This window comes from Cotesia typhae, unplaced genomic scaffold (genome assembly GCF_013202065.1).
Source record: "Cotesia typhae breed Kobodo isofemale line unplaced genomic scaffold, CoteBio_Ctyphae contig_123, whole genome shotgun sequence".
NCBI classification, from domain to species: Eukaryota; Metazoa; Arthropoda; class Insecta; order Hymenoptera; family Braconidae; genus Cotesia; species Cotesia typhae.
In genome coordinates, this window is record NW_027423715.1 from 1,822,029 (window position 1) to 1,843,672 (window position 21,644).

The window sequence follows — 21,644 nt, forward strand, 5'->3', positions numbered from 1 at the left end:
AAAATTTTTTAAGTTTGTAGATTTAATACAAGGCTGGCAATTATTTAATATTTAATAATTAAATAAAAAACGGCCAGCTTAAAGATAAATAAAGTAAACATTTATACGAATCACATTAAAAAGGCCTTGGGTAATAGACCAGACGGTTAATTGGACTTTGGCAAGCGATGGCTCTACGAGCTAGAGTTTTGGAGTTATATAAAGAGGTAATTTTTAGTATTTAAATTAATTAATTAATTTTTTATTGTTAATAAAATTGTTTTTTAACACTTACTGAATTAATTTAAACAATTTAATGATTATTTATTTGTTTAGCTCTTGTATATGGGGAAGGATTATCCTCAAGGATACAAATTTTTCCGAGAAAATCTGAAAAAAGCTTTTATAAAAAATAAATTCGAAACTGACCCGGAGAAAATAGAAAAGATGATCGATCGTGGTAAATACGTCATGAAAGAAATTGAATCGCTGTACATGTTGAAAAAATATCGAACGATGAAGAGGAGGTATTACGAGGAACCAAGTTCTAAGCAGTTGTAGCCAGAGATTTTTTTTTTTTTGACTCATTCAAGAAAACTCAGTTCTTGAAAAAATTAATCAGAGTAATTTTCACACTGCTCTATTTTTTTAAAAGCAAAAAATTATTAAATAAATGTCATTTGTAATTTTTAATTAATGTAAATAAATTGAATATGTACACTAATAAATCATAACCTTCAAATTCACTCCTGTCATGGTCAGCTGATCAATAAGTGGGATTAGTATTTGTAAATAAAAGCTTGTTATTGATTTTTTAATTATTGTTTTTTAGTTTGAAGGTTTTTAAGTGATTGTTTATTGATTATTTAATATTTACTTTGTGAAAATGATTCTTTGCATTGCAGTTATCGGTAAAGATGTAAGTAACTTGTATTTTATGATTTTAAATATGACACTGAAGTTGACAGACATTAAAAATTGTTTTAAAATTTTATAATAATGCAGTTATTAAAAAAAAAAAATTAATTAAAAAAATATTCCACATGTGAAAATTAATTAAAATTACAAGTGAAAATTTTTAGAAGCATTTTTTTATTATAATTGATTTGTTAGAAAAATTTTTAAAATTGACAGCTGATCACTAACTTCAGTATTATTTTTTAATTTTTTAACAAAAAAATTATTCTTAAAAAATTGCATTTTTAATTTATTAAAATTTCTACAAGTCCATTTTTTTAATAATTTTTTTTTTTTGCTATAATTTATTTGTTAAAAAAAAATTAAAACAATTCTAAATTTAATATCATCTGTTTTTTTGCCATAATTTATATTTTATGTTTCTCTAATAATATTTATTTGTTTATTTATTAGAATTCACCGCTCTATATTAAATGTTTATCCGAAGAGAGTGAAGTCGAACTTCATTACAAAGTACACACGTCAATAGATATTATTTTCGAGAAGTTAAACACCGGGAATAAAATAACAGCCACTGACAGCAGAGAATTATTTTTAGGACTACTCCATTTTACAGATGAACATAAAATGTAAGTATTTTTATAATTATTATTTTTTAAATGAATTTATTTATTTGTTTAATTTTTTTTTTGTAGTTTCGGGTATGCGACAAATACCAAGATCAAGTTTGTTGTAGTCTTGCAGACTCCAAGTACCACTGTGAGAGACAATGATGTCAGAATGGTTTGTTAATACAATATCTAAATAATTAATTAAAATAAATTTAGAAAATATTTGATAATTTTAATAATTTTTTTCAACAAATAAATTATGTCAAAAAATGGACATGTAAAAATTTTAAAAAATTAAAAATGCAATTTTTTTAAAATTATTTTTTAGAACTAATTTATTTGTTAAATAAAATTCAAAAATTTGAAAATCACAGCTAAAATTTAAATGTCATAAATAATTAAATAATTTGAGACATAACTGATGCATTTTTTAATTTTTAGATTTTCCGAAAACTTCACACAGCTTACTGTAATGTTATTTCCAATCCATTTTACTCTCCTGGAGATCCAATTCAATCTAAGTAATTATTTTTAGCCATATTAAATGTGACAATTGTTGATTATTAAATTAATAAATATATATTAATTTTTCAGGTCATTCGACGCGACTGTAAAAGACATAATGGGAATTGAATAAAAATAAGTTTAATAATTTTTTTTAAATTTGTAAAAATAAAATTTAGTGAAAATTATTCTTCATGTATTTTTTCACTCACGTATAGTCTTCATTTTATTTTATTTTATAAAATTTTAACTAATTAAAATTACGTAATCTTTAATATTGAATACAAAAAAATTAAGGAAAAAATTTGGATTTCGTAGTCATTATTTTCCTCGATATTGTTCAATTATATTTATCGCCAACTTGTTGATTTATTAAACCATTTCTTCTGGGAAATTATTATAAAAAAAAGATGCTTATAAAATTAATAGGAAGTAGGTATTAAATAAATAAAATTATTACAGAGAAATGAAGAAAAACCATATTTATAAATATTAATATTAATATTTTTTAATATTAATAAACAAATTTTATTTAAAAAAATTTTATAATTGTAAATTCAATCTTTTTTTTTTTGCTGTTATTATATTTTTTAAACAATAATTGTAATTTGATTTAACTTCAGCGCATGCGCAGAAATTTGTATGAATTTGTATGACGAATCATAGGGTTCCCACTTACAACTACTTCGCTGTGAAGAAACTATAGGATTCCTGAAGAAACGAGAATAAAAACCCTGATACTCAGCATCAGACTTCATTATTTTCGCGCAAGCAACTCAAGCAGCTTCATGTATAAGCTCTATATATTTTCAATTTAATTAAATTAAATTAATTCATCAAAAAATTAAGGTATAAATTTTTAAGTAAAATTTCTTCTTTTATAATTTTTAAATATATCGCTTTGTTAATAATAATTTTATTTTATTTAAAAAAATGTAATTAAATTTTTTGATAATTATTACAATAATGTTTGATGATGAATAATTTTTATTACTCCATAAAAAAAGTTTCTAATAATTATTTTTTTTAATTTTTACAGATGGACAACGCTGGAAGAGACAACCGTACCAACCAATGCAACCCAAACGACAAACAGACTGGTTCAGGACATAAAGCGGGGTATCACGGAAAAGGCGACAAAGCTGATCTGGATCACCACGCACAGCAATTGAATCAAAATAACCCGAAGTTCGCCGGTAAAAAGTGAAAAATGAAATGATTATTTTGGATATAAAGTGTGGAACATTTTTTTTTTGTAACAATGTTTCTTTAAATAGCATTTTATATTAAAATATATAAAGTAAAATCTAAATTTTACTTGTTTCTTTTTATTTTATTGCATGTTAGTTTAGTTTATATGTTTTTAAATATTTTATTATAATTATTTTTAAAATAATTACTTATTATTTAATTTAGTTTATTGTTTTAATTATTTAGTATATTTAAATTATTTTATTAATTTTATTAATTTTCTTCTTTATATATATTTTTTTAAAATAATTAATTATTACCTAATTTAGTTAATTATTTTAATTATTTTTGAATACTTAGTAAATTAAGTAGATTATAATTTTATTAATTTTCTTCTCTCGGCTGGGATACCCAGTATCCCCATCGTGCAAATTGGTTTTCATCTAATCCATCATGAAAAACTTTTATTCTGACACGTCCTAAATCTGTAATAATAATAATAATAATTTTTTATTTGAATCAATATTCTGTCTAAAAAATTAAAAATACAAAAGAATTAATAAAAATTTTTTTTATTAATAATTAAATTGCCGAAAAAAATTGTTTTATAATTTTTTCTTCTTTATTTCGCTAAAAATCTAAAAACTTATTTAAATAGATTTTTATTTAAAATTATAAAATAAAACTCACTATCATCATCTTCTCTGCGATTTATTTTTAATTTCTTCTGGTTCCTCCTCGTTGAATCCGCTTTGATGCTCGTAAAAATTGCACAAACCATTAAAACAACCATCTAAAAGATAATTAGTAAGTATATAATAAACAATTTATTTTATTTTTATTTATTTATTTATTTCAGTCTGATGGCCTAAAAATGAGCTTGGTAAAACATACATAATTAACATCTCTCTTATTGTCTACATAGCATATATTTTAATTCTTAAATTCTTAAATTGAAAAAAAAAAAAAAAAAAAAAAACATTTTAATTTGGAAAATTTAAAATTTCTAAAATTAAAAATTAATTAAGTTTTAGAAAATTAAAAATTAATTTTTTTTCTAAATTAATTAATTTTTAAAATATTGAAAATTACATTTTTCTTTGAAGTAATTAATTTAAAATAAATAAAATTAAAAATTCAAATAAATCAAACAAAAAATTAAATTAAATAAAATTCGAAATTTAATTAAAAATTAAAAATTAAATAATAAACTATTTATTATTATTAAATAATTTAATAATAAAAAAAAATATTAACTCACCAAAATCTTCATATCCATAACATGGATGCTACAACTTAAAAGTACGAATAGAAAAATTTATGAAACTGACAAGACTTTTATTGATTTCCGATGGAGAAAAAGCAAAGAGAAATTACATATTCACCGAAGCGAAACATTTTTTGGGAATAAAGAAAACGAAAGCATAAATGATCAGTCATGACAAATTTTCACATTATATTTTCAATTTTTTTTTTATCATGGAAGCCCATTACATTATTTTATTTTATAATTTATATAATAATTATCATTTCTATTTATAATATTTGTGTTATAATACACTTGAGTTTAACATTACCAGTTTTCAGAGGCAAATGGAATAAATCCCACTGGATTCGTTGTGCCTTTAAATTTCTCTTTATTCATTTCTTCTTTATATTTTTTGCTGCATTTTAGGTAATTATTTTTTTTTTAATATATTACAGGCATTTTTATAATAATTATTTACGGTTAAATTTTTATTATAATATTTGTAACTCTGATAACTTTCTACACCAATAAAAAGTTTAAAAAATTATTCCTACGCCAGAAGAAATGTTAAATTAATAAAAAACTCGAACCAATATTCTTTAAAAAATTTAAATCAAAATTATTAAATGTAAAATTTATCCGTAAGTAATTATTAACACTTTTTAGCGTTTAATAATATACATATTTATTATATTCCTCTCAATTAATTAATTAATTAATTTATTTATTTGTCTTAACAATAAATATATTAAATAATATATAATTTTATTTATATATTTTTTTTTAAATTTAAGGTAACGTCAATATCATTATTGTCAATAATTTTAATCGTTAGAATTACAATTATTATGGAAGACTCATGATTATTTAAAGATCATTCAATTGATACTTATTCATCATCATTATTAGTATTATATCGTTAACTATTGTCATAATTAATAACATTTATAGTGTATTTATAATCGCATTGATATATAAAAACTCAAAGCAAAGAAATAAGACACGATCTATCGATCTGCTCTTTAGTTTTTTCAATAAAACTCGTCAAAATAATATTAATAAAAATTTTTATTTTTTAAATTAATTTTCCCGCTTAAAAATAAAGATACAAAAAAATTGACAATATTTTTTATAGAAAATTTAATTTTCTACAAAAAAATCCATTTATAATTTTTTTTATGTTCAAAATTTAGCCAAAAATAAAATAAAATAAATTTTTGCACTGTATTGTTGTTATTAATATTAATTATAATAATAAATTTATTGTAAAACAGTTAATAAATGCACTCTATACTCTAGTTAATCCTATTTTAACTCTTAAAATTAATGATAATGACTAATCAGTAACTGATCTATCGATCTTACGTATAAGACCTTGGAAGACATTGGATTTGATCGTTTGATAATTTATTTTTCTTATCAATTATTATTATTGCGTTTATAATTTTAATTTTTCAATTTATTTATCAATAATCGCAACAAAATCACCACTTTGAACTTTATTTTTATGCGCTAATTTACTTAAAATTTTACGTCTTTACACTTATATAATTTTTAACTGTCTTTTATAATGTTATACAGTTATAAAATCCAAAAAACGTAGCCAACATCATATAATTATTATTATTAATTAATTAATTAATTTAATCTTGTACATACTCCCGATAGAAAATAAAAGAATCCTTTTTCCCCGGTTAGATTAAAATAAAATTTATCTAACCGATAATTGAAACTTTTATCTGATTTCTAGTCGTTTGATAAATATATATATATATATATTTTTTTTTCAATAACTAATCAAACTGCTTTCTTGACTTATTTTAATAAAAAAATTTTTCTGAAGACATTACTTAACGGGGGTCTATGCCTAGAAATATCTGAGGTTGCCCCTGGAAGACAATTTTGCAAATAACGCAGTCAATATTTTTCAATAATTAAATTTTATCCACATAATATATGCATGTATATTTTTTTTATATATATTTGAATGACTATTAGTCATGTAATACGAAGAATATGTTGTTGTCAGTAATAATAGTTTCCTGTAGTGATAAAAGTTTTTACGAGCGACGGGTCTGATGTCTGTTTTTAAAAAAATCAACAGTGAAATAAAGATATCTTTGAAAACATGCGATAAACCCAAATAAAGATATGCAAAAGTATTATTTATTTGATAAGTGTTTCTTAAAAAACTGATAGGACATCCGGTAATTTATTTTTGTTTAATGAAAGACACTTTTTATTAAATTAATCTTTTTAATTTGATAAATTTCCGGGTAAATATCATCTGATAATCATTATAAACTATCAAATAGTGATTATAAACTGTCAGACAACTCTGCAGAGCCAAAAGGGCGTATAAAAAAATTTTTTTCACTCCAACTAAGCTAAAAATGTTTATGACATTTAGATTTGTAAGAAAAGTGAATAGAAAAATGTTTTTTGTGTCCGAGTTTTTGGATCTAAGACAAATAAATTCTAAAGCCAAAAGGGCGTATCATTTTTTTCATAATAATTTATTATTATTAAAAAAAAAAAGAAGTCATAATTATTTAAACGGTGTTATAACTTTTTTTTTCTAAGGCTAATAATTAAGTATGATTAAAAAAAATCATACGCCCTTTTGGCTTAAAAATTTTTTTGTCAGAGCCAAAAGGATACAAAAAAAATAGTTTTATTCGCTTTTCTTACAGATCTAAATATTATAAACATTTTTAGATTAATTAACTATAAAAAATAAATAAATAAATAAATCTACTTAAAAAAAAAAAAAAATTCGTTCTCATAAGCATTTTGTTTATTACGGATTTCAAATGTATATTGATGACTTTTATATGAATCTCATATTTGTGTTAAAACATAAGATTTATTATGATACTCACAATGAACTTCATAATATTAGATAATTTTTACCGGAAATCATCGACTAAAACTTTGAAATAAAGTAGATAAAAATCTACTCAAAAAAAATGAATTAATTAAAAATTTATAATTTATAATTAATATATTACTATTTATATATTATATCTTTATATTCTCATTTATGTATATAATAATTTGTATTTTATTTGTGTGTATAATAAAGCTAGCTTAAAATGGAAGACCTATTTCAAAGGCTTTGATGAGAGCCTTGCCGGAGTCGAAGACACCGATCACCCCGAAGACAACTCCCAAGCCGATAACAAAACAGTCGTAAGCGACTTCGCGCATTTCCATGGAGTTCCGCTTAAGTTTCAGGTGGAAATAGCAGGGCCAGATGAACGAAAGCATAGTTCCAGTGAAAGAACCGATGAAACCCATCAGAATACTGAAGTGAGGGATGAAAATGGCCATCATAATAGTGAAGACAATGACACCGACCCGCCAGGCGAGACCCCAGACCTTGAGCTCGTGGTCGACGGTCCAGATGGTCGGAAAAATGGTCTTGGGTCTTCCGCGAAGAAAAGCGCGTTCCAGCAGCTCGCAAGCCGCGTAATACGGCAGGGGATAGGACAAGAGAGCCTTGATGACGAGGCAAAAATTTACCAGGCCTTTGAAGCCGACTGAGTGGAGGTTGTTGGTGATAACCTGCTGGGTGTCGTTCTGGAAGGTCAAGAAGCAGACCCACCCGAAGACAGACTTGAAGAGAGCCGCTGCGATGTGGCTCCAGTCCAACATCCAATCGAACTTGGACCGGTCGATCAGATTTCCCTCGAGGGTAGGCAAGAAGATGTGAGAAGTGTAACTGAAGACGATCACTCCAAGGGAAATGGGGAAGGTCTCGATGTCGATGGTCCACTTTACTTTGGACCATCCCCAGTCTGCTATCTCCAGGATGCAGTACCCCAGAATTATTACGTTGATGAAAATGTGGGCCATCGTGCACCAGAAACTCAGCACTGAGACGTGGTGAAGCGACTTCAGGAAGCCCAAGGGTATCAAGAATATTCCGATCAGCATCATCCAGCTTCGCGCGTCTATTGCTCCCTCCGGGTAGCTACCGATCATCAGGTCTCCGCATACTACTACGTAGAGGATGCACGTCATCAATAGTTCTATTATTTGCGCGATGTTTACTGCTCTTGCTCCCCATCGAGGCCCGAAACATTCTTTTGCGATCGCCACGTACGAATCACGCACTCGCACTCGCTGGCCTGTCACTGGGTCCAGCTCATACAGACATTCCACGAGAATCTTACCGGTGTAACAGCAGATGTGCGCCACTCCTATCATCGCTGCGATCGCCCAGTAGCCTCCACGGAGAACCGCGAATGGTAAAGAGACGATAAACATTCCCTGGAAGAAATTTTTATTTAGATTTAAAGTTTTTTTTTTTTTTTTTTTTTAAGCGAGAAATTTTTTTTTTTGATGAAGCTATTGGTAGAAAAATTATTTTTTTTTTTTTTTAATTGAAAATTAACGTAAAATTTTATTAAATTAAAAAAAAAAATTAATAATGACCAAAAAATGTTTTTAACTTTTTAGAAAATTATTAATTAGCGTAAAAAAATTACTAATTTTTTTTTTTTAAGTACAATTTTTCTAATTTTTAAATAGAATAAAAAAATTAAGTAAAATAATTTAATTGTATGTGATTACTATTTATAATTACCTGGATGGCATTGGTGACATTCCATGCAGCTTGCCATTCGTTAATTTTAATTCCGCTGGCAAATTCTCCGCCCCCGTCATCGTATTCACTGAACCCGCCGCTGCTAACACTTCCTCCGCGAATTTTATCCCTAAAAGTATAGAATCAATTTGTATTAAACGTCATTGTTTCACGCAATAGCAAAGTTCTATCAGAAAAAAAAATTTCCCTCAGAATCATACCCATTACGTTGATAACTAAACGACTCTTCGACGACTCCGGAATTTTGTGGACCCCCAAACGCCTGCTCTCCATTCATCTCAGTCATTTCAGTGTTTTCACCCTCGCCATATGGCTGGAACCCCTGTCCGACCCCCGGTCTCGGCTGTCCAGGTTCAGGTCCTCGGATTAATTCCATGCAGGGGCTATTTTCTGGTAGCTTCATTTTTATCGTTTCCCACACGACGTTCACCGTCGCGCCGAATGACGGGATGTGGTACCCTCTGAACTCCGCCATTTCAATCTAAATTTATAAATTTAAAAAATGAATTTTACTAAATTGCACTGTACTTTTTTAACTATTGATGTTTTTAAAGATATAAGCTCATCCCGATGTTACACTCGTCAAGAGCTTTCATTTGAGTACCCACATGCATTTTTGATATATTTTTCATATATTTATATATATAATATATATATATATATATATATATATATATATATATATATATATATATATATATATATATATATATATAAATATGAAAAATTGATGTGGGTACTCAAATGAAAAGTCTTGATGAGTGTAATGTCAGGGTGAGCTTGTATCTTATTATCATAAATTGACTAATGGTGAGAATAAAATGAAACCTTTAAAAGGCACAACTCCAGGTCACAACCTTTCTAATGATACCCAATTTGACCATAAAAATCCATTTTATCATATAAATACAGTGGCCACAAAATTTTTCTTACTCTCTTAATAATATAGATTAATTAAAATAATAAAAATTATTGCTATTTTAATTAAAATTATCAATAAGAAGAAATAAGAAATGCCTGAAAAAATAATTTAGAACAAGAAGAAATAATTTTTTTTTGTCTCAGTCTATCGATTGATAGCGACGTCAATTTTAAGTGACGAGGAAATGTATTATTGTCACAAGTTCCAATTAAATTTAACTCTTCAGTAAATAGACCGATCGATAATTAAAAGAATCCTTTTTTTTTTTTTTTTTTTTTTTTTTTTAATAAAAATATAAGTGAAGATATAATTACAGTAAAAATAAGAATATAAATTAAAATAAAAGATAACTCACGTGTTAATTAAAAGTCAGGCGATTAAAAAAAAATATGGAAACTGGAAGCGAACGAGATCCTTGGAAGTCCTGTCTGTCTTAGGCTAAAGATTAGGCACTTGTACGAAACTATTAATTATATAGATAAAATAAACCACGTATTATTTATTTATTTAATTGTAACCACATGGTTTAATTACTAATGTCTAGTAGTAATGTTTTAGAAATAGAATTTAAAATTTTAATCGCGGCATTGATTGGAGGCGGCGTTTGGGGGTCAGGAACGAGACTGCCCAGCATCCCTTGAAGCGCAAGCGATCAATGTGGGGTCCATGAGGGTGAATTTACGCTCGTCATGCGCACCGTTTCAGTATGTATTGTATCTCTATCTTCTGTGTAATAGATAACTAGACTGTATGTAATTTCTTCTTATGCTTATAATAAAAGCCAGCCACATACGCACTTTTCCCCGTTTTCCTTTTTCAAAGCTTTATTCACGTGTGAATGTTTTTTGGAGCATCCGTTTCTTATCCGTCATCTGTAATTAATCGGTCAAATATCTGATCGCTTAAAATTAATTTACAATAATTTAAATTCTACTTTTACAATAATTCAAGTACTTATTTCAATAAATAGTTAAACCAATTTTATTTTTTATTCCCTAAGTATGTTACACATAAAATAATCACCAATTTAACCATTTAATTTACAATTTTTCTTACGTAATTTAATTTAATTTTTTTTTACTTCAATTTATGTTTATACTTTATCGTTTTATTTATTTTTTTAAGTAATTGATATAATTGCGTTGCATAGACGCTTTTAATTTTAATAATAAAATGCATTTGAAATAAAAAATATAATAACATTGCTGAGAAAAAAAAATTAATTGCATACAAATAGTAATTTATGATAATAATATAATTAATTCAGTGGATCAATTTATCATTAGTGGTTCTTTACTTAAATTAATTTAAATGTATGGCATTTCACATTATTTTGTAATTAATAATAATAATAATTATTATTGTTAATTTTTTAATTAAAAAATTAAAAAAATTAGTGTAAATTTGATCAGTCAAAAATTACTCCCTCAGTAAATATATTTTGATAAAAAAAAAAAAAAAAATTTACTTTGGAATTGGGCGTGTAGTTAGCCTCGTGAAATGCCTTTGTACATAGAGGTGTGACGTACGAATAATTTACAAAGTTCAACTATTAAAAAAATAATTAAAGAATTAATAAACAATTAAAACAGTAACCCGATATTAAAAAATTACAAATAGACCCAACAATTTTGTTAAATTGGTTTTATCAATTAATTTCCACTTTAACGCCAAGTGCTAATTAATAATTTAAAACTTTATAAATTTATTAATTTATTAATTAATAAAATTGCACACAATGATAATTAAGAATTAGCTAAAATAATAATACTCGGATGTTTATGCAAAACATTTTATAAATATAGAAATAAAGGCATAACCAGTTGTTCCACGTTAGGACATTTTGATAAACTCAATTAAATCTAAATATTGTATTTTATTGTATTATTTTAATTACTGTAATAATTGTTATAATAATAAAAATAATAAAATAGTAATAAATTGACGATCAACGTTTTGTATTATAAATATATATAGTGCACTTAAAACGCAGTGGTACGAAAAAATTGATAAACCAAATAAATAACAAATAACAAATTAATGCAGTTTAAATAAAATGCCAAATGCTGTTTAATTTTTCAGTTTCTTTTTTTTTATGTATTAGTATCTCTTTGTGATTTAAGTGAATCACAGTCAGATGGAACACTCTCGATAGCACTGTCTTGCTGAGAAATTGTGTCAGAGCTTTTAGCAACTGTTTTGTTACTATTATTGCTTGTTTTGACTTCCGTGTGAATTTGTTTAGGACTCTGTTCTATCAAATTTGGTGCTGATGTGGAATGTAACGAAGGATTTGACTGCACTTGAGCCGGCCTTAGACAAGAAAGCATTAGTTCTGGACCTCCGCCGTAGATATTGAGGAAACACTGCCAAACTTCTTCAGAAACTTGAGCGCAATCAGAACCTAAAGCAATAATTAATTGATTAAATCGTTACTTCTTATAGAATAAAAAATAATTTTCTATGTAAAGTAAAAGACCCAGTTATTGACACTTGCAATTTTATTTTAATTAAAAAAAATTAAAATAATTATGAAACCTTGAAAAGGTACAAATTCAAGCAAGAGCTTTGCAATTACACTAAATTTTAGTAAAAAAAAACCGATTTTATCAAAAAAAAAAAAAAAAAAAAAAAAAAAAAAAATCATTAATTTAAAAAAAATTGGTTTTTTGAGACCATTTAATTTTTTTTAGTTAGAATAAAATTGCAAATGTCAAACAACAAGGCCAGTGTCAATAACCGGGTCTTTAAACTTAATTAAGATAATAAAATAAAATTTACCAGGTTTCAAATCTTTCATCCCATTGACATTGATAATAATAGAAGAATTATCAATAGGACCAGGTGGTTGAGTCTCTTTGCCCTTGATAAAGCTCTGCCATTGCCTCAACCAGGACATAGCTACCGCGTAGATCGCTATAGGATTTTCGATGTTATTGTATCGCTGAAAAATATCCGTCTCATACTGACGGCGTTTTTGGAGCGTCTCGTATTTTTCTTCGCAGACAGGACACTCATACAAATGAGAGCAAGCTGGCCCGCCGCCAAAGGTGTTGTAAAGATATTCCCAGACAGCTTGAGGAAGCGGCATACTCAGCCTGTCAACAAAAGAAGCCCTAACGGGATTAACACCGCCATGAGGACATAGAAAATCTGAGTTATCAATCGGCCCAGGCTCCGAGAAAGTGTTGAAGCGATAGATCCACTGCCGGGAAACGAAGAAATTAAGCTCAGGCTCTCTTGAAGAAATATTCATCAGCTCAAGCGTTTTGTCTCGGTACTGGAGCATCTCTGGCGATCGTTTCTTGTAGAACAGGACGTAGGCTTCGCAGTTTTTGACCGTCTCCGGGGAAACTTGGGTGACACACTGGTCGTCGAACTCAAACCACTGGTTCGAGTCAGCATTAAGCGCGTAGCAAATGTAATGGCCGCCTCCCGCAGTTCCATGATGACAAATTACAGAAATTAAATCGTAAGTCGCGACCTTTGACACACACTCCTTATGCAAGTAAGGACGCATGTCGAGGTCGTCGAGGGGAAACGACACGTAGCTGGCTATTTTCGAACTGAACATCAGCTCGTGTCGAAACCGCTTCAAGTGTATGCAAAGTACTTCGGGCAGCTCGAGGACTTTGCAGTACTTTATTCCATTCCTGAGTTTATTGCACTTTTCACAGCTGTAGACGTTGTCGCCCTTGAGCTCGTCAGCGCTGAAAAATGCCGCGAGACAGTCGTGAAGGCTGACAACTGGGCCCCAGAACCAGGAACGCATCCATTGGACGAGCCACGATATCCAGCCCGACTGATTCGTCACGTAGACCACGTCCGAGCAGGGTCCAGCTTTTTGGGGTGTCAGCGAGCCCTGGTGGAGCATGTCTATGTGATCTCTGCTGGGAATCGGCAAGGACAAGTCCTGAAAAGTCTCAACTCTTGTAGAAACTCTGTCGCAGGTCAAACACTGGACACTGCTCAGTAATTTTCCATCAAAGACGTCGCTTATTATGCTCCTGGTCTTTACAGGCTTCTTGGCTCGATGTTTAGTCGGTGAACTTTGGATAGACCTCTGTGGTTGAGAGAAAGTCTCATCGCTGGCAGTTTTTTTAATATTTCGCGTCGTAAATTTATTTCTCAACTTATCTGATTGTGAAACGCGCGAGTACCTACGCTTCATTCCGCGCTCCCCTTCGTCGCTCAGTGAACTTTGTTCGCTTACACCAGAGTCGCAGGTTTCGTACTCTGCGTCAGATTGACTCGACGCATTGCCGTCCATCTCCGTCTCCTCTTCGTCTGAAGACTCCAAAGTTTTCAGATTCTGAATAACTTCTCTGTCGTCCTCGATCCGCTCCTTTAGTTCTTCATGCAGCTGGTCCATGAAGCAGCGGAGAAATTCTTGGGTGTCATGCTGATGGTATCCGCGGAACATCGGGTTTACTGCGCGAATCCCAGACAAAATTCCATTTGGTACTACGTAGCCTCTGGTTTTGTGGTTCCACATGTCTTTTATCAGATTCATGTAGCTCAGACTGAGACCTGGCTTCCTGTCTTTCCCAATGTACACCACCATGTGACTGCAGTCCATGAAATACTGCGTCAAAGGAACCACGTTTGACAACGCCTGCAACGCAGCGTTCATGTAACAAGTGTTTCCGATGTTTTGTAGGCCAACTAGACCCCGAGGTTTGCTCGGAAAATCTTTGCTGTCTTCTGAATCTGTGCTGTCAGGTGTGTCACCAGATTTTTCGTGATAATATCTCTCGTTACCGTAAAACCTATAATTAATATTCAATAAGTTAATTTTTAAATTATATTAACAATGACATTAAAGTTAGCAGTTACTTGATAATTTTTTAATTTTATTTAACAAAAATATTTGTTCCAAAAAATTATTTTTAAAAAATTGAATTTTTTATTTGTTTAAATTTCTAGATATCATTTTTTTTCTGATTCGTTTTTTGCCATTTTTTTGCCATAGTTTATTTGTTATAAAATTTTTTAAATAATTAAATATATGGTACATTAATTTTCATGCTAGTTTAATTCGTAATATTAAAGTTAGTCGACATTTTTAACTTTTAGAATTTATTTTAATTATTAAATTAAGAATAAAAAATTTCACGCATTGTTTTTCAAATTTTTTTACAATTGAAAATTTTTTTTTATTATTTTGGAGTCATTTTTTCAGTAAAAAAAAAAATTCTAAAAATTTTTAGATGTCGGCTAACTTAATTTTCATATATTAACATTATCTTCACTGTAAATAAAGAAATGATTTACCTGTCAACCAAAACTCTCATATCAGCTTCAACTTTGTTGTCAAAATTAGCTTGACCATCTCCAAAAAATTTATTACCGGTAAATTTGACATCCATGTGACTAGGTGACACCGGGGGCGAGGGTACATGCCTAGCAAGTACTTCCCGTTTGCAAGTGTAACACCAAATTCTGTTGGTCGTGAGGTTTATGTGGGTACAGTGGGATGGATTCTTGGCGTTGTGTATGGTGTTGTGGTCCAGGTGATTCTCAGAGCAACCAACCCATCGGCATCCGGAGTAGAGACACAGCCATAAATTTGGACCACCATTATCACAGTCAAAACACTTGTTAAACTTTTCTTTTTGGGCAATAACCGCCTCTACCAGCGAGACGTCCGAGTGAGTACACATGTGAGGGCAGTTTCTTGCGACCAGAGGCATCCTGACTTGCTTTAATTTTAATTTTTACGTTTACTCTATTGTAATATACACTCACGAGTTGTGTTTTAATACCTCGATATATTCAGACAAATCATCAAATGTTTTATCGCGATTACTCTTTTTATTTAGTCATTTGTAAGTGAGGAATTTAAATAATGTCACCAATTTAATTAATCATGTTTCAACAGCTGATTGTTTCCTTTTTTGTTTTCTTTTGTTTTGGATTTTCCTTTATATGTTTTTAATGTATTAATTAAATCACTACATCAGTGAAGAGTGATAAATTTTCTAACCTGCTGTACAATTAGAAACACACAAATGTGTCTGAATGTTGACTACGAAAACGATTGTCATTGGAGATATGCCTTCGTCAGCTGGTGCAAGTCAAACAACAGAATGACCAACATAAAGAAGCACTTTTTTAGCACGATTCAAATAAATGTCACTTCACGCTCTTAGAACCTGAAAATTTTAAATTTATTATCATTATTAATTTGATTAATTATTGACATGCTATTTAATACTGACATGTAATTTTTTATTCACTACCTGATCATCACACTCAGCACTAAGGTTATTTTTTGTTTTATAAATTCATCAATAACGCTGAAGTTAGCCGTCAGCTGTTTATTTTAAAAATTTTGTAAATAAATCAATTACAATAAAAAAATCCTTCCAAAAATTTTCACTTGTAATTTTTATTAATTTTCACATGTAAAACTTTTTAATAATATTTTTTTTATAATAATTAAATTGCTATAAAATTCTAAAAAAATTTTTAATATCTGTCAACTTCAGTATCATTTTCATCACGTCATTCCGATTAAGTTGATAATTAAAATAATGTAATGTCGGACTAGATGGCAGCATATTTAATTTTTAACAATAAAAATCATAAGTTTAAATTTCCCGCTGAAACAAATTATCTGTTGTCGGTAGGAGTAGTTTCTTCAATATAAAACAAGTTATGACAGTGAGGTTAAAGTCATTGTATGCTTGAATTTTTTGACATAAATATTTGTGTTCTGATTTAGGATTAGAAGTTATGTTTTTTTTTTTTTTTTTTAATAATAGATAATTTATTATAAAAAAGGTTTTTGCATGAATAAAAATTAGGAAGAAATAATAAAATGAACAGGTGTTGTATAATTGAATGTGAAAGCAATAAACTGTCTCCAGATAAAAAGATATTTTGTTTTAAGTAAGTATTTATTTATAAATATCAAATTTATCACGATAAAAAACAATTGATTTTATTTTTTTTGAATGAAAAAAATTTTTAATCAATAACAATTAAGATGACAATAAAGTTGGCTGACATCTAAAAATTTTTAGAATTTTTTTCTATTGAAAAAATTATTACAGAAAAGTTAAACAAAATTTCTATTTGTAAAAAACTTAAAAAACTATAAATTCAATTTTTGAAATAAATTTTTTATTTCTAATTTAATAAATGAAAAAAAAAAAAATCAAAAAATTAAAAGCGTCGGCTAACTTTAGTATCATAAATAATTTTAGTATTTTGTTTGATAAATTATTTATTTACAGTTTCCCATTTGAAGATCAAAATTTACTTCAAAAATGGATTACTCAAATAGGAAGAAAAGACTGGACGCCAAAAGAAGATGATAAGTTATGTGTAATGCATTTTCCTTCTCTAGAAATTGAAACAGTAGTTGGAAGAGATCCGAAATTAAAAGCTGGTGCTGTGCCGACGATATTTCCAAATTATAAAATCATTCCGGGACTTCAAGCCCCATTAGTCAATCAAAACAACACAAATATGAAACTGATATCATTTCAGGGTCCGGCTCCAGCGATTCTCACCCCTCAGCTCATAAAACAACGGCCGGGAATTATTGGCGGGCAGAGGTACAGAAAAATTCTACCCAAAGTAGATCAAAGCGCTGAATTACCGAATCAAATTCCGGTGTCAATACAAAGTACTCCAAATGTAACAAATCCTTGTTTAATTTTAATTCCTTTTGATAACAATACTCCAGTGGCTAATAACAGTCCTGTCGTTGCGAATAATGCAGTGTCAAATATTGTAGAGCCAGAGAAGAAGAAATTGACCCTCAAAATTCAAGTCGACAGACATTATACCAAGGAGCAATATTTATCAGAATTCTCGCAGGATAAAAATGAAAGCGGAGCCCATAATGAAGAAACAGATCAAGAAGAAGTTATGATTGATAATGTTGCCTTAAACAGACGCGTTACTTTTAGTTTAGACCCTGTAACAGGTGAAATAAAAATTTCTAAAAGCGCAATTTCTTCAGCTGAAGAACCTAAAGAAATTTTAAAAAATGATAATACTAAAATTTCGGATGATGAAGTAAAACTTACTCCTTTGAATAATGAATTAAAGACTGTTCCTGAAAACACTCATGTAGTTAATAATATCAGACCTGTGATTAATGATAAACCTTTAAGTCTAAAAGACTTAAAAAAAATTAGCAATAAATCAAGTCAAAGCACTAGTAGCCAAAAGCCAATGTAAGTTTTGTTATCATTATTATCTATATAATTAAAAAATGTAAATTTATTTATTTACAGTACGACGGAAACAGATTTACAAAAGAGATACACAGAAGCTCAGAAAAATTTCAACATGCTCCGCCGACGAGTTAGAATCCTCCGACAGACCCGAAAAAAAAAAATTGATCAAGTGGAGAAGCTGCAGAGTCAACTTGATCTTCTTAAGTCTAATGCAAGTCTAGTATTCGATACCAGTCACGAAGAACTGAACAACAAAAAACTGAAATCACTGCCCGAGAATGAAAGCATGCTAAATAATGAAGTGTTAATTATAAAATTACCACATCAACCCCCTCGAGCTTCCACTGATGAGGCTATTTCGGGGTCCAATGAGTCAATTGTTAAGTGTAATAATGATGTTAGTCGAAGAAAATCGAATCCTGGAATTTTAAACAACCGAGAAGCCGCCGAGAAAACTATCGGTAGTGAATTTATGGAAACGAATTGATCTTTGATCGTCAGTTAAGTTTGATTATTTTTTCAAATGTTTAAAAATATTGTTTATTAATTACTAAAAAGTTTAATTAAAATTAAAATATAAATATAAATATAATACAATCTTTTTTAAATTGCTAAATTAGATAAATTATATACAATTAAAATTTATTTAATAATTTATTCGTCATTAGTTTCAATCTGTTTTTCGTCTAGCTTTTCATTCGATTCAACTTCAACTTTAGATTCTTCTGGCTGAGGTTCAGCGACATTTGTTACTAATTCTAATTCTGGAGTTTTTTCGACCGTCGAAGCTACTCTTCTCTGAGTACTAGTCTGGCTCAGAGATTCTGGTAAAGTTATCGGGATCAACGGATCTTGAACAATACTTTTTATAGGTAAAAAAGAAATCAAAAGTTCTACAATTTTCTTTCGATTTAAATACGTAATTCCCTGGAATTAAATAAAATAAATATTAACAATTTTTTATTTATTTTTTTTTTTTTTTTTTTTTTAAATTAATTTTAATAAATATAGTTCACCTCTTTTTGGAGTTGGTTGACCGTAATTCCAAGATGCGCAGCAACTTGAACTTGAGGAAAAATAGCGTGTATACAAAACTGAACATAAGGAATCAGCTGGTCGCTGAAACATTCCACAAATTTAACCATATTATCTCTTTCAGTTGCGGTAAAAGCTTGCTGCTCTTGTTTGTAGAACACGAGAATCCCCTTGGCGACACTCATCAGCGATTCTTCGAGTGTAGACGTGCAGAATTCTGACAGAGCTACTGGCGAACACAATCTTAGTTCGTTGAAAGTCGAGATTAAACCATTGCAGTACTCAGCTAGTGGGTAAAAATTAACCAGTTGGTCTGGTGGGTTCTCCTGAAATCAAAAATTTAAATTAATAAAAATCACAATTGATTAAGGAGGTATTACGGAGCCTTTTTGAATAAAAAAATTTTTTTACTCCCTTAATAAAAATTTAACATAAAAATATCTTACAGATTTAATTTCCGTATCAAGTTTAATATCAGCGCGATGTAATTTATTGATCAAGGTAAAAGTCTCCATGTCTTTGTCGAATTTCTTTATAGCGCTGTGAATATTCTTCAAGAATTTATTACTGATGACTTGGATGAATATCGTAGACATCCTAGTGGTGAAGTCAGCGCCAACTCTGCCAAATGACAATCCAAAGTACGTACATTGTCCCAAGATTGAATCAATAGAAGTAACATTGGGCAAATCATGCTCCAATGTTGCCAAAAATTGTGACAATTTTTCTTCCAACCAGTGACAAAAAATAGCGGATTCATTGATAACATTATCACGACCCACAATTGAATGGTCGTCGTCGTTGAACATCGCTCTGTATTGAGTAATTATATTAAACAAATGGATACGTGATAACTCGATAGTTTTCGTCAGATGAAAATTGGGGTCTTCTTTGGGAATTGCGTTGAGTAATCCTTGGAACCAGCTATCACGAGCCTGAAGAAACTTTATTCTCAGCTCGGCTTCCGTGAAAGCGTCCATCGACCTCAGTAAGCCGACTAACTGCAGACATTTCGCTAGAGGTAAGTCTCCGCGAAGAGACCCCACAACCTGGCCAACCATCCCCGACCAGCTGTTTTCGATGTCTTTTACCACCGAGGCCACAATTGGGATTTCACTGTGCTTAGATCCTAGCTGCCGAGCATACTGCGACAACTCCAGGGCTTCATTGTACTGACTGCTCCTCAAACACGTCTCCATCAGCTGAGGCATCTCCAAAATCTCCAGTATTACAGAACTTTTTTTTAGAGTCAAGTCATTTAAGCGCCTATGACTGTTTATTTCCTTAGACTTGTCGCAAAATGATTGACATTTGTCGACAAACACCGGAATTTTTTCTAATAAATTCTCCAAGTGGTTTTCACTGGAATTGAACTCACGAAATATTTCGTGACAATTTTCAGCCGTTTCGATAAATGTTTTGTAGTTTGAATACGCAAGTTCTTGGGTGTTCTGCAGGGCTAAATTTTTTTCATCTGTCAGATGGTCTGGTTCTTTCACTGGAATTAATTAATTTAGATTATTGAGAGAAGAAGTGAATAAATTAAAAAATGAGCTTAGATCTTTATAAATGTCAGTAGTTAAAAAATTACAGTGCAATTTAATGAAAGTCAATATTTAATAAAACAAAATTTTATTTATTTATAGTTCGCAAGTCGCATAGTGACTGCAAGGTTGTTAGTAAATATTATTTAAAAAAAAAAAAAAAAAAAAAAAAATACCAACAATGATTTTCAACAAGTATTTTTTATAAGTATTTAATCTTATTTTTATCAAGAAAATATATAAAACTATTAAAATAATAATTGGTATTACCAGTGCGTGACGTATGAAGTTTTTATTTCAAAATAGATAAATTTCAAGTGAGTAGAAAATAAAAAAAAAAAAATTTGGATTGAATTTTTTCAAAATATTTGTCAGTAAATTCTTAATAATTTTTTTCCACTTTAATTTGTTTGAAAGAAAAAAAAAAAGACCCAAACAATTGTGAGCTGTCTGCGATTTTTAGTGGTTGAAAATCGTCATATGTTATCATTGTTATTGTCAATTACTTACTCAATTGGTCGGCATCAAGGCCACCGAGTTTTGTTAGATACTGATAGAAGTCCGGATTATCTTTCCAAGAATCTGAAAAATTATATTGATGGATAAGCAAATAATTGTCAGTTGTAAATAGTTATAAATAGTCTTACCGGGTATTCCATCAGGAAAAACTAGTTTTATTACGTTTTCCATTTCTATATCCATTGTGTATGTTTTTATAACTATAAACAAAAATATAAATATTGCTAATTATTAATAATAAATAAATAAACAATTTTTTTTTGTTGACACTAATTTAAAAATAATAAAACTTGTGATGCTGGCATTTTATCGGTAACTTTGAGGTTAAGAAAATAATACTGACAGCTGGTGACATCTAAATTAGT

At 29.1% G+C, this 21,644-nt stretch overlaps 6 protein-coding genes across 8 annotated transcripts; 3 read left to right on the forward strand and 3 right to left on the reverse strand.

The window, feature by feature from the left end:
* The first annotated feature begins 45 nt into the window (after positions 1–45).
* Positions 46–725, forward strand: Osi (electron transfer flavoprotein regulatory factor orsai). Its single transcript, XM_074254136.1, has 2 exons — positions 46–206; positions 316–725. The coding sequence occupies exons 1-2, from the start codon at positions 168–170 to the stop codon at positions 538–540; spliced, it is 264 nt and encodes an 87-aa protein (XP_074110237.1). The 5' UTR covers positions 46–167; the 3' UTR covers positions 541–725.
* A 31-nt stretch (positions 726–756) lies between these two features.
* LOC141534642 (trafficking protein particle complex subunit 2-like protein) lies at positions 757–2,200 on the forward strand. The gene is made up of 5 exons (XM_074254128.1): positions 757–898; positions 1,351–1,526; positions 1,593–1,680; positions 1,950–2,029; positions 2,103–2,200. The coding sequence occupies exons 1-5, from the start codon at positions 866–868 to the stop codon at positions 2,143–2,145; spliced, it is 420 nt and encodes a 139-aa protein (XP_074110229.1). The 5' UTR covers positions 757–865; the 3' UTR covers positions 2,146–2,200.
* Positions 2,201–7,238: 5,038 nt separating this feature from the next.
* Vgat (vesicular GABA transporter) lies at positions 7,239–11,918 on the reverse strand. Its single transcript, XM_074254393.1, has 4 exons — positions 10,342–11,918; positions 9,265–9,545; positions 9,044–9,173; positions 7,239–8,727 (listed from the first exon to the last, which is right to left on the reverse strand). The coding sequence occupies exons 2-4, from the start codon at positions 9,537–9,539 to the stop codon at positions 7,543–7,545; spliced, it is 1,590 nt and encodes a 529-aa protein (XP_074110494.1). The 5' UTR covers positions 9,540–9,545; positions 10,342–11,918; the 3' UTR covers positions 7,239–7,542.
* A 137-nt stretch (positions 11,919–12,055) lies between these two features.
* Usp20-33 (Ubiquitin specific protease 20/33) lies at positions 12,056–16,463 on the reverse strand. Of its 3 annotated transcripts, none has more exons than XM_074254376.1 (4): positions 16,229–16,463; positions 15,261–16,141; positions 12,768–14,755; positions 12,056–12,390 (listed from the first exon to the last, which is right to left on the reverse strand). In XM_074254376.1, exons 2-4 carry the CDS (start codon positions 15,677–15,679, stop codon positions 12,080–12,082), a joined length of 2,718 nt encoding a protein of 905 aa, XP_074110477.1. In that variant the 5' UTR covers positions 15,680–16,141; positions 16,229–16,463; the 3' UTR covers positions 12,056–12,079. The 3 variants fall into 3 exon arrangements, with proteins under 3 accessions (XP_074110477.1, XP_074110469.1, XP_074110485.1); XM_074254368.1 differs by having other exon boundaries at positions 16,208–16,463; XM_074254384.1 differs by lacking the exon at positions 16,229–16,463 and having other exon boundaries at positions 15,261–16,168.
* Positions 16,464–16,710: 247 nt separating this feature from the next.
* Positions 16,711–18,703, forward strand: LOC141536898 (uncharacterized). The gene is made up of 3 exons (XM_074257690.1): positions 16,711–16,880; positions 17,228–18,178; positions 18,239–18,703. Exons 1-3 carry the CDS (start codon positions 16,810–16,812, stop codon positions 18,666–18,668), a joined length of 1,452 nt encoding a protein of 483 aa, XP_074113791.1. The 5' UTR covers positions 16,711–16,809; the 3' UTR covers positions 18,669–18,703.
* Cog8 (conserved oligomeric Golgi complex subunit 8) lies at positions 18,683–21,548 on the reverse strand. The gene is made up of 5 exons (XM_074257670.1): positions 21,408–21,548; positions 21,271–21,342; positions 19,663–20,714; positions 19,198–19,542; positions 18,683–19,108 (listed from the first exon to the last, which is right to left on the reverse strand). Exons 1-5 carry the CDS (start codon positions 21,460–21,462, stop codon positions 18,836–18,838), a joined length of 1,797 nt encoding a protein of 598 aa, XP_074113771.1. The 5' UTR covers positions 21,463–21,548; the 3' UTR covers positions 18,683–18,835.
* Between the last annotated feature and the right edge of the window lie 96 nt (positions 21,549–21,644).

Coding starts and splice junctions, on each gene's coding strand:
- Cog8 (XM_074257670.1), bottom strand. CDS start 21,462: ATGGATATAGAAATGGAAAACGTAATAAAACTAGTTTTTCCTGATGGA. Junction 20,715..21,270: donor CCTTGATGCCGACCAATTGA/GTAAGTAATTGA, acceptor AATTAATTCCAG/TGAAAGAACCAGACCATCTG. Junction 19,109..19,197: donor TCAACCAACTCCAAAAAGAG/GTGAACTATATT, acceptor ATTTAATTCCAG/GGAATTACGTATTTAAATCG.
- LOC141536898 (XM_074257690.1), top strand. CDS start 16,810: ATGAACAGGTGTTGTATAATTGAATGTGAAAGCAATAAACTGTCTCCA. Junction 16,881..17,227: donor AAAAAGATATTTTGTTTTAA/GTAAGTATTTAT, acceptor ATTTATTTACAG/TTTCCCATTTGAAGATCAAA. Junction 18,179..18,238: donor ACTAGTAGCCAAAAGCCAAT/GTAAGTTTTGTT, acceptor ATTTATTTACAG/TACGACGGAAACAGATTTAC.
- Usp20-33 (XM_074254376.1), bottom strand. CDS start 15,679: ATGCCTCTGGTCGCAAGAAACTGCCCTCACATGTGTACTCACTCGGAC. Junction 14,756..15,260: donor ATGAGAGTTTTGGTTGACAG/GTAAATCATTTC, acceptor TATTAATTATAG/GTTTTACGGTAACGAGAGAT. Junction 12,391..12,767: donor GATGAAAGATTTGAAACCTG/GTAAATTTTATT, acceptor TTATTGCTTTAG/GTTCTGATTGCGCTCAAGTT.
- Vgat (XM_074254393.1), bottom strand. CDS start 9,539: ATGGCGGAGTTCAGAGGGTACCACATCCCGTCATTCGGCGCGACGGTG. Junction 9,174..9,264: donor TTTAGTTATCAACGTAATGG/GTATGATTCTGA, acceptor CTATACTTTTAG/GGATAAAATTCGCGGAGGAA. Junction 8,728..9,043: donor ATGTCACCAATGCCATCCAG/GTAATTATAAAT, acceptor AATTTCTTCCAG/GGAATGTTTATCGTCTCTTT.
- Osi (XM_074254136.1), top strand. CDS start 168: ATGGCTCTACGAGCTAGAGTTTTGGAGTTATATAAAGAG. Junction 207..315: donor TTTTGGAGTTATATAAAGAG/GTAATTTTTAGT, acceptor TTATTTGTTTAG/CTCTTGTATATGGGGAAGGA.
- LOC141534642 (XM_074254128.1), top strand. CDS start 866: ATGATTCTTTGCATTGCAGTTATCGGTAAAGAT. Junction 1,527..1,592: donor TTTACAGATGAACATAAAAT/GTAAGTATTTTT, acceptor TTTTTTTTGTAG/TTTCGGGTATGCGACAAATA. Junction 2,030..2,102: donor GGAGATCCAATTCAATCTAA/GTAATTATTTTT, acceptor TTAATTTTTCAG/GTCATTCGACGCGACTGTAA.